Consider the following 11,899-nt stretch of genomic DNA (forward strand, 5'->3'; position numbering starts at 1 on the left):
TTAATTAGCGTGCATATATCAGTGCGCGAGTATGTGTGTGTTCCACCGGGCCAAGTGAAGCCACTGGCAATGCAGCTGCAACATTAGTGGGTCAGTGTGCCATTAACCCATTCATCAGCACTTCTCCCTCTCTTCCCTCAGCCTCCACTCCCCTCTGACTCATCACCCATCCATCTATGCCTTGCTCTCCTGGCTCGTTGGGTCTGCCTCTCACTCCCTCTCCTGCTCACTTAAGTTTGTGAAGTGTGCACATGCATACTATTGTCAAGTTCTCAATGAATTCTTTCAGATTAAAGATGCCAAATGAGCAGTCTGTCCTCAGAAGAAAAACAACAGATTTTCATATTAGGAGGCACGTTGGGTGGATGGATAGATGGCAAAAAGTGGACTTAGCTGCAGGAGATTACTGTTTGTTTCCTGCTGCCAACCGCAAGTTGGTACAGTTTTTTAAAAAAACATAATTTTGTCATGGTTTTTACTGTTGCCACGACAATGAAGGTTGCATAACTTTAAGGAAGTAACTTTAACCCACACCATGTTTCAAGTGATCAATTTAACCCAAACCATGATCTTTCCCTAACCCTAACCAAGTGGTTTTTATGCCTAAACCTAACCAGACCTTAACCACAGTGCTGTCACATCATTATTTTTTGCAATTACTGCCGATAGAATAGAGACGGCATATTAGAAAACGTTCCTATGGGTTGTTCCTATGGGTTGTTCCTATGGGTTGTTCCGCTACCACGAGTCGCCCTGGAGTGCAGGTACAATCAACCTATGTGGTCGTTTCATTATGAGGGTGTGTTGCAAATGAGGTGTGTAAATGAAGGGAGCTAATCAGGTGTATACAAGCAATCAGTGCAAATGTTAACAGACTCCCATCAACGATTTGACAGATGAAGATGTGCAGGTGGTGGCATTGAGATTCTTGAAATCCATGTCATAAAACAGCTTTTAAAACTTTAAAATTATAATGTGATATTAAGACTTGTCGAGTCAGAAAGATGCAAGTAGCAGCTTGAAAGAAAAGTAGACGTCACCTCAACCAACAGCATATTTACGCTGATTTCAACATGCAACATTCAACATTCTATAATAGTGGTTGAGATCTAAGATGACACGCAGGAAGCCTTTTATGTAATTGATCATTCGCTAGGCCCCTCTCCTGAACAGTGTTTGTCCAATCATAGCTTAGCAACTGTAACTTAGCGTAACTAACCTTAGCATGCCCGGCTAACTAGCTTACTAACCACAGCAGCAACACTAATGTGGCATTACTTCCAAAGCCAAACAATAATATACGCAGCAACAGTTGTCATTTCATCTGGGAAAATTGCTTACAAAAGGCATTTACTCTGATGTAACAGTTAATATGATATACTGAGCTCCCATATTGAATGCCAGGCTCATGTGATACTACAGTCTCTAAGAAATTCCACAAGTGCAGTTTCTCTTATTTATTCCTGTTTTATTTTCCCTTTCCTCGAAGCTGTCTGCCCTCCGTGCACTCATGAGATACATTCTTGTGACGAAACATAAAAAGACAAGATGAGCCTAAGACTCTAATATTGTCAGTCGAAATAGCATGCAAAACTCTGATTTTTTCTCTTTCCTGGTCTTCCCATATTCCCCTACTTTCCTCTGACATTTTCTCTCTCTCTGTCAGGATGGATGGAGGAACGCGAAAGAGAGAGGAGGAGGCAGAAGAGGAAAGGGAGGGGGTGGATGTGTTGTTCAGTTCTGCTGAATGCGCTCACATGTATGAAAGAAGAAGCATTTATTTTAGGACTCTCGCGTGGGTGTACACAGATTTGAAATACACACACACACACACACTCGGGGGAAGTGAGCCCAGAGATAGGCCTGACCTACCTTTATATCAATCTTGTTTTGAAAGCTGCTGGAAGGATGCTTTTCCTCTCTAGCTCTAGAGACTTTTCCATATACCTGAATTTTCTAAATGCATTACACATTACCCAACACAGACAAACACACACACACACACACACACACACACACAGAAACACAGAAAAATCAGGGCACATAAAGTAAAAGAAAAGGACATGAACCACAAGAATCAAGATAAAGACAGGAACGGAACTAAGAGGGAAAATAAAAAGCGAGTGGTTCACCTCTCAGCAACACATTGCACAATAAGTGTCCACGTTGTTGTGTCATATTGTGTCAGCATTGCCACAACGTTATTATCCTGTAGAAACTGTTGTCGTGGTAATAAGGTCACTGGCATGCTCATATGTCAAAAGGGATTTATACTGGGCTGACACAATTTCCAGGGCTGCATGTGCCAGGCGTGTGTGTGTGTGTGTGTGTGTGTGTGTACAGTATGTTAGACAAAGACAGACTCGGAGGCTGAGTCTGGTAATTTCTTGGTGGTGAGCAACAACTGAGAAATTCCACATTTAGAACAAACTTAATTGTATTTCCTATAAGTGTAGGCCTATTTCAAAAATCAGGCCTTATTACAATGACCCATAGCAAAAACTGGAAATCATCACATTGCCTAAAAATACCTTACAACATTGAAAAAGTCCTCTTCTTTCTACTATAGTCTTTACAGTGTGATACATACAAATAAACGCCTACTCTGGGGAACTCCTCACAGGGATTCCCCATCTCTGACCATAAATCAATGAGAGATGGAAAAAGAAGACGTTGAAAGAAAGTGAAAGTAAAATGTTTCTGTTATGCTTGTTATGAATATCCATTGATGTTAATGGTTGTAGGATGCAGATGGAAAGTCCCTTACATTTCCCTGAAACTCTTTTAATGTCTGTTTAGTCTTGTCACAGTTCCTCTGTCAACACCGAAACTTCCAAATGTATTCACCCATTTACATAATATGCAATTAAAGTGTTGTGCTGTAGAGTCAAACTGTTTCTTTGTCACTCCACACAAGATGTAAATGTGACCTACTTAGCTGGTATTTAACTGCAGCACTCCACCTCCCCATTTCCTTGCGCCATTGTTGTTTGCCCCCAACTCTGACCCCCTTGACCCCAGGTCATCGAGGCAGCTCAAAGCTAAAGTCATGATTATTTTTTTCTCTGCTCTCTATTTGTCTAGCGTGGACATCTGTCAGCTCAAACGCTAAGCCATATGCTATTTATTGTCCCTCCATGATGTCCGGGAATCAGTGCTTATACGATTGAGCAAGCACTTAAGAGATATTGACCACAGCTAGGCTGGCTTTGATTAAAATGGCTGATTATAATTGAGGGCAAGTCCTGTGTGCTTTTCAAAAAATTTTGATTCAATCACCTTAACATGACATTGTTTCTTTGTGTATGATGGGAATGTCCAAAAATAGCACACGGACATATATGTTCATGAAGTATGTGCACTCTCTCTAATTATCAGCTCAGTTTCTACTGATTTAATACCCATAATCCCTTGTCTCCACCCTTCACTGTCTTTAACCACCCGGTTCTACCTTTCCACTACCCCTCAGCTGACTTGTGATGCTCATCCATAGGGTGATGAGGCGCAGAACAATGGGGCCCTTGGAAAACAGAGCTCAGTCACAGTGTGAAAGCCCAACATCCAGGAATACATACACAAAGCTTCATTGACTGCAGCTAGACAAAAAGAGAGTGAGGGGGTGGGGGTTTGGGATCATACATTACTTAAAAGAAATAGCTATGTCTTTGACTGACATGAAAATAAATTACCGCCACAGGATAAAAGCCACGGGGCAGGTATAAGAGTCACCCAGAGATGAAGTCAGCATTCCTACACCAAGAGGAAAGCATTCTCGGTCAGGGTATGGTTGTATGACGAGCCTCAGGCGACGACCTCCAGCCAGCGATCAAAGAGAGGGGGGGGGGGGAGGTAGCACCTCAAAGGGCAGGAACAACTCGGAGTATACCCTGAGGCTGATCACTGTAGCTTGGTGTGACAAGGTGACAGCAAGCAATGGAGAAAGTTAAAGAGAATGATTGGCTCAATTAGACTCCCAATGAGGTAACAAGTCCCTAATAATCATTTTCCAGCAATTTGAGGGTGGCTGGTGGTTGGAAAACTAATCTGACATCTGCCCTTTGAAGCTTTAATGGAGTTATTGGCAGGTCTTTAGTTTTGAAATATATGCAGAAGCTTAAAAGTGGATTGCTTCCAGTGTTAGCTCGCTCCTAATACACAGGAATGCAGTGGAGGGTAAATCCATGTCAAATCAGCTGAACATTTGCAGCAGAATACAATTTTTACACCTTTTAATATCTGGAACATTGATTAGAAATCATTCTAAATTGTGTCTAACTGATGACAATTACAGCTGTGGTCTTTGAAGTGCTGTTATGAATGAAAGAAACAATGCGGTTTCATATTGGTGTGGGAATTTTTCGATTTCCCCAACTTCCTGTTTATCAATACATCACTGCCTGATTGGAAAGTACCTTTCACACACAGGCACACCCTGACTCATTAAAACAAACACAAGCAGGAGTCAGGTGACAGGAGCCGAAGAAGGTGAATTACCCCTGACTGTTTACCACACCATCGAAAAATGTAGCCACAATTTACGCTATGATTCATACTGTTGTTCACCTGAAAAAACTAAATACATGAATTGTATAGAATCATTTTGTTTATGCTAGTCATAGCTGCCCATCCTCCCTCAGCCAGGTTTTAATTTCAACCACATCTTCAGCCTTAATTCTTCCTTTTACTCATCTTAATGCGTTCTTCCTTTCTTCCATTAACCCTCAGGGTCAGGATGATATGATGTTCGCTGATATTGCCTGGGTAATTGCCCAGGTATGTCATCTAACTCTAATATGATGGATATTTATGTCAAGAAATATTCACATTATCATTTTTTATAGGATCACACACAAACATGAATTGGCCCTGATACAATACAGTTTGATTAGGTTCCAATCAAGTCATTTTTCTTAATCAGAGGCTTTTGCATCAAGCCAAGAATAATAATGAGGGTAATACTCTTCTTTGGGCATTAAACGTATAAATTTTACATTGATCGTACTATTATTATTAGCAAACATTAAGCACCTGAATCAGCAATACAAAAACTATTAGCATTGGCCTTCAAATCCCAGTCAAACCCAACTCTATCCTTCAATTCCTTCCCGTCAGTTTTCTTCACTGGAACTTTGTGTGTGTGGTGGGGGGTTTAACTGTCATTTGACGACCTCTTATCACGTCTCTCAGCCACACCCAACGCTATCACTCAGCTATCAGCACATCATTCCTTGTCTTTCACACAGAACGGCACATCCAAACGATACGACTGCCTCCGTCTCTGGTTGTCTTCTTTCTTTCCCACCGTCCCTTTCTTTCCATCTAAGGCCTCGGCTCTATCATACAGATCAGAACCCCCCCCCCCCCCCCCCCCCCCCCCTTCCCTCGTCTTTCTCCTCCTCTCTGCATTCCAGCCCTCGGTGCATCTATATGAACTCTGTCACAGCTGATGCCCTTCTTGCTTTGTGTGTGCGCGGGTGCATAATGCATGTGTCTATGTGTGAAGGACTGCTTCTCTGTGCCTTTCACCCCCTGACGCTCACTGGTCCCATGACAATGCTTCCCTTATATGCACAATGCACATAACACACAGACGCACATGTGCAAACACACATTGCACAGAGCAAAGTGTCGAGTGCGGTGATGGGGCTGAAGATGAGCCTGCTCCTCGTCACTGCCCTCAACACCGTCGTCATTACCATTAAACACGGACGGGGGTTTTCATGGAAGAAGAAGAAAGGAGCACTTGATGTAGTTCCATCTGCGAAAGTTAACCATGATGGCGTCTCTCTTGCTCCCCCCCCCCAGCAGGGCTGAGTTACCTCAGGCAGGCTGAAGAAGCCCATTCACAGGAGAAGATGGCTTGAGGAGACGGGAGGGCCTGCGTGCCAGGCATTCCACAGCACACAGTGGACACATTATTATGACATTTACAAGGCTAGTCAGATAGATACAGCGTGATACATGTGTGAGAAAAGGTTGTCCTCTCAGTGCAACTGCTATGAAATGAATAGAGCAAGGGCAAACCAGAGTAACACAGAGTGAAGGAAACTAGAAAAGTGTCTGATGTATTGTAGTTTATTCATATATGTAGTATTTTTATCACATCTGATTACATACTTATCCAGCTACTTATTTAAACCCCGAGAGAAGGAAATAATCACAGACTTTGTGTGAATAATACATTTATTAATAATAAACCTCATCATCATCCCACCTGTTCAGTTGCCACCTTCTGTAGGTTTTCTGACTCTTGTGTAAAAAATCTCCAACGTCACATTTTCGTCACACTCCTTTTGTTGACTACTGCTGCCGTTTTACAGGTTTTTATTCACTTTTGCCTCCACATGAAGAATTTGTACAAATTAACCACCATTCAAAAAATGAGAACAAGGCATTCTGTATGGCCACAAGTATGTGGACAGTTCTGTCCGTATACGTTTGTGTACTTCTAGGGCTGTTTATGAGGAATATCTTAGTGCTCTACTATAAAAAAGATATCTAGCAAAGCCTTCTGATCACCATGACCCTTGCTCTAGATCACAATGAATGAAACAACCTAAATACTGCACATAATATTCATATTCAGAAATGAAACAAAAGGGACCTTCCCACCATTGTTCGGATCACAAATGAATGAAAGAATGACCAGGAGAAGTGGTAGTTTTGAAATTAGACGTTCAATAATCAAGTATGGGTGTGTCCACATACTTCTGGCCATATGGTTTATACACGTGCTTTAACTGGCTATTGATGTGAATAAAATCAGAGAGAGAATATTACTGTGAAATACTTTTACTCATAGCATAATCACATCAATGCAGTCACATGGATATAGCATTTGGAATTTTATCATATGGTATTTACCACACAACAAGATGTTTGCATGAGCTGTGTAATACACACATAACTGTCTTAACTGCATTATTATCGCATTTTGTATACTTATATAATGTGGCCCAGCATGCAAGAGTCAGCTTTGTTCTGTTGCACGGATTAAGATACGTCACCAAAGCGTGCATGAACTTACATTTGGATTGGAAAGCTGATTTTGCATCAAGACGGGTTGCTGACACGCATTCCAATGTTCCCAAGTCTTACAAAATCAATTAGGCTGATTGGTCGCAGTAAAGATCAATTTGTGACATCGAACACAGCGTCTTTTCCTCCCATAACTGAGATTTGTAGCTTTAACAGCTGTTGTATGGAATGTGTGTTGGGAGAAAATGATCAGGTGGAATGTGCATGATCATCACATTGACATATTTTGCTGCTGGTATGTTGTTGACAAGCGGAAGTGAACAACAAATCTAGTCATGGAGCCATGAGGAGACATCGTGACATGCTATTAGCCCCGACGCTGAACCTGCTCTCCAGTCAGATCACCAAAAAAAAAAAAAAATAGTGTCCTCATACTCACAATGAGTGCACAACACTGAACAATAGATTAAACCCTCATTCACCATTGTGTGACATAACTTGGTCCATTTTACCATTCAGCTGCTCCTGCTGGTGGGCACATAGGAAGAGAGCAGAAACAGTAACAAGTAAACAAGTAACATCAAATCTTAAAATCCATTTTTTTCTCTTCTCTCTTCTAGCTGAACTTTTCACCTGTCCATTTGTCACAATTCGTGTCCTGTGTCATGTCGTCTGTCACATATTTTTTCTGAGGGACCATGATCTCATGACCATGATAATTCACTTATATCCAATCATTGCCGTGCTAACTTGCTAGCTAATGGAAATTGGTCGCATGGTGTTCTTTTTCTGGTGAGATTTGTATAGAGCAGATAAAAAAAAAAATGTTGGCATTTTCTATATTTGCTATATGAAATACACACATTTAACAACAAATTGTTGCTTATCAAAGTCGTGACATAACAAGACTATGATAGACATTTCCCGTTCTGTCAGCATTTTGTGACTCTGAATCACAGCCGTATCTGACAACACCTGTTGCGTTACATTTTACTGCAACTCTGACTAAGTGCTGAATCAGTCTGTAATTTAAAGTGACCCCTGTGCATCAGTGAGAATACTTAGCGATAGTGAAACCAAAAGAGACAAACTCGGAAACTTCCCTAGTTGCTTAAGAAAAGTGAAACTGATGCCATGGACTGCATTGCTGCATGCCATGACTGAGACAAACTGTGGCAATGAGTGCTGTTATTACAGATCTACTTTTATGACTCATTCATTCATTCCAGTTATATGTTTTATATATGTCTACACTGCCATGGGTGTTAATACTTACAGCGGAGTGGAGTGCAGGAGCTGACCACAATGTGACCCTGGTCCTCAGTTGTCTAGGTACTCACATACACACTCACATCACACACACATACATGCTACTCAGACTGTAAAACTCTCAGAGACAGATCTGTGATTTTGTGACTTGATTTAACACACATATCATAATTACCTAACTAGCCCTCATTCTAGCCTTAACATCAGCAAGATGTTTGATGGATTGTCTTTAAACACTCAGCCGTCCTAAGAATTTAGAAGTATAAAAACACACTCATAGATAGAGAAAAAGGATATAATAGGAAAAATGTTCATCTTTTATCTAAATGCCAAGTCAATGTTGTTTTTTACTTTCATGCTCATAAAACTGAATTTAGCTGTGCTGAATTGAATTCATTGCTGGGGGTCTTCTGAGGGGGCGGGGGGAATTTCAGGGAGTCAGCGGTCATTGGCCAGAGGCGGGTAGACTTTCCCTTAGTCTGGTCGCTGAATGGTCAAATCTCAACAGGCCCCGCCCACAGGCGGCGCCTTCAACCTGCTGTATGTTGAAGCGTTGCGTTCAACCAGTGATGAGTTTAGAGGGTCTCTCTCTACCGGGGTGACAAGTCCGACCACTGGAGCAACCGGAGGGAAGTAGCTGCCATTTGAAGAAAAATAAAAACACTTTTCATCGCTTCACCGCTGGATACGTCACTCACCCTGGGGTTGGATTAACTTAAAACCACTCTTTTTTAGTTTTTCTTTTTAATTTGCTTTAGAAGACACAACTACTCACCGAAGACAATGGGATCCCAGGCATCCAAGGGAGAGGTGGCCGCGGAGGCGAACGCTGCTGCCGCTGATGCTGCAGCTGTCAAAACCAATGGACAGGTAAATACACTCACAATTACTCTTTATTTACAAGAGGAGATATGTAGAAATGTAAAAAAGTTTAATTTCTCACACTAAAACATGAGTTTACCGAATTTAGTCGACGCTGAATTGATTAAACTTGAATGTGAGGACATTTTGGGCAAGTCAGGTGGGGCTTCTAGCATCCTGTCTGCTGCTAATGGGTTTGCCACAGAGCACCTCAAAAAACAAAACAAAACAAAAAATAGCTGCCAAGTTGCCTGTATGTCAAGTTGAGTTCAAGTGAGTATATGTTTTTGGGGCTGAGGGTTATCCCAAAATCCGCACAACGTGTTTGATAGTGCCAGGCTTAAAGGGGGAGGGGGGGCAGCTGGAGCGCACGTAGGCAGTCTACTCCCCCTTTCCGTTTAAAACAGCTACAAACCTGCTCGTGTGTGTCTGGGATTTTTTTTTCTTTTTTTGCAAATTGGGACTTTCCCAATTTGAATATATGCGAGATTTGTTTTAGATATTTCCTCATAAATTCGATACTTTGGACCATTTTTGGATCATGGTGAATTTATCTTCACACATATCAAGTGACAAAAACAGACGAGACTTGTGTATTAATTTCATCAATTGAGCGTTTAAAATATAAGTTCTGTTACTTGGGTTTAAAAACAAACAAACAAACAAAAAAAAAAAAAAACGTCAATTGATGTGTTTTCATTCTTACATGGATGAGCTCCAGTCTTGCCTTTGTTGAGCCGATGTCTGTCTGGTACTCTGAGCGGTCTGTGTGGCGCTACCGCCGCCTATCGTCTGATTAGGGTACTGCAAGGCGTCGCCTCTGAGCCGGGCGACACGGTGGTTAATTGATGAGCACGACGATGCTCTGAAAAGAAATGAGAAAAGCGCATCTAAAATCGTTCCTGCTCGTATTTTATGCATGCGCAGTCATGTTTTTCTATATATAGATTTGGTTTTCTTTGTCAGATGGTTTGGCTTTAGAAACAGATTATTCAATTTGTGACATTTGTATTTTTCAATCTTTTTTCCAGGAGAATGGACATGTGAAGACCAATGGTGATGTCTCTACAAAGCCTGATGGGGATGCTGCCGCTACCAACGGCTCAGCCGAGGCAGCCAAGGAGCCTGAAGCCGGCGCAGGAGGCGACACTATTGAGCCGGCACCTGCTGCAGATGGAGAGGCTGCTAAACCTGAGGGCGAGGCTGCAGCTAAGGAAACCCCCAAGAAGAAGAAGAAGAAGTTCTCCTTTAAGAAGTCCTTCAACTTCAAGCTGAATCTGAAGAAGAGCAAGAAGAGCGAGGCCGTCAAAGAGGAAGCAGCCGCCGCCGCCACCTCCGAGGAGAAGCCAGCAGAGAACGGAGCTGCTGCTCCTGCAGAGGAGAAGAAGGAGGAGGTGAAGGAGGAAGCTGCTGCTGCTGCTGTTCCTGCCGCTGCCACCGAGGCCGAGGCCCCAAAGGCAGAGGAGGGGCCGGCTAAAGAGGAGGCCCCCAAGGAGGAGGCCAAGGAGGCAGCTGCTCCGGCCCCTGAGGCCACAAAACCAACAGAGGAGAGCAGCTCGACCCCTGCTCCCTCTGAAAAGAAAGAGTGATTGTACCTTTAACTCACAATGAACTGGGTGAACTGTTTTTCAAGAGAGAGAGAGAAAATTTAAGAGTATATATATATATATTTATATATATATGTGTATATGTATACATATGTATATGGATATATGTATATGTAAATATATACACATGTATGTGAGAGACTCCTTCGACGTGCCACTTTTCGTCATGATAACAAGACGACAGACTAGATTCACTAGATCACTTCCCTGGTTACTGCTCGACATCTGGACCTTGACTGAGTTTTAGGCTGTGTGTTGGTCGCTGTGTGGAAGATGGATTTTAATGGCTAGAACGCGAGCTAATGACACCATGAAGTATAGATGAAGGATGGATGAAGAAGGATGGAGTCGAAGCATCTTTTCCCTAAAAATCTACAGATCAAGATGCCTCCTTTCTGAAGGAATGAAGCTAGAGAAGATACTAGGACACCACCACCACTTGAAATGACTGTTAAATAGAAAAAGAACAAAAAAAAAAAGAAATCAGACAAATAAAGAGACTCGCCAACTTTTTACATTCCTATATTTTAACCCAAATTTGAAGTATTTTGTGGTGTATTATAGAGAACCATCTTAAAGATTCAGAGAAGCTATGTCTTGTTTGTTAAAAAAAATAGACAATGTTGATTTTTACCTTACTATGAAAAAAAAAAAGAACACTTAAGCTTGCTATGTTCACTGTTGCGGTTTGATATGAAGCAGAGTTGTTTATCTGTCGTGTGTGAGCCTGAATCTGCTTTGTCTCTGTAAATACATTGGATTGATTTCTGTTCTTTATTTTGCTAATGTTGACAGATGTTACTGGTTTTATTGTAAAGTTGATAATGGTAAATAAATGTTGGTTACCTGCCCGTTGATGTGTCTTTACAGTTATTTACACTGTACATTACATCTGCTATTACAAGGCAGTATAGTTTATTGAGCTTATTTGTCATATGGGAAGTTTTTATTGAACTTTAGTGCCAAATAACACTCACAGCCATGAATCTGCCAGCAGCTAAGTAAACACTAGGAACACTCAGTTTTAATTCATCCGGTTACTGAAGAGAGCATGTTTAACGGCTGATTTGACATTAAATGCATTACATTTTACGATTTGTTTTGGTGTCTGCATATTAGACCAATTAAAGTAAAAAGATAAACTACTTTTAGTTGGGAGCACCCGTCTCATTTCCTTCCACATT

At 41.6% G+C, this 11,899-nt stretch overlaps 1 protein-coding gene across 1 annotated transcript; it reads left to right on the top strand.

Moving 5' to 3' along the window:
- The first annotated feature begins 8,651 nt into the window (after positions 1-8,651).
- marcksl1b (MARCKS-like 1b) lies at positions 8,652-11,566 on the top strand. Its single transcript, XM_067611481.1, has 2 exons — positions 8,652-9,117; positions 10,140-11,566. Exons 1-2 carry the CDS (start codon positions 9,031-9,033, stop codon positions 10,695-10,697), a joined length of 645 nt encoding a protein of 214 aa, XP_067467582.1. The 5' UTR covers positions 8,652-9,030; the 3' UTR covers positions 10,698-11,566.
- Positions 11,567-11,899: the final 333 nt, after the last annotated feature.

This window comes from Thunnus thynnus, chromosome 15 (assembly GCF_963924715.1).
Source record: "Thunnus thynnus chromosome 15, fThuThy2.1, whole genome shotgun sequence".
Lineage (NCBI taxonomy): Eukaryota > Metazoa > Chordata > Actinopteri > Scombriformes > Scombridae > Thunnus > Thunnus thynnus.

What these genes read in the sequence shown, in the direction of transcription:
- marcksl1b (XM_067611481.1), top strand. Translation starts at nt 9,031, where the DNA reads ATGGGATCCCAGGCATCCAAGGGAGAGGTGGCCGCGGAGGCGAACGCT. An exon ending in CTGTCAAAACCAATGGACAG is followed by an intron (nt 9,118 to 10,139) that starts GTAAATACACTC and finishes TCTTTTTTCCAG; the next exon opens with GAGAATGGACATGTGAAGAC.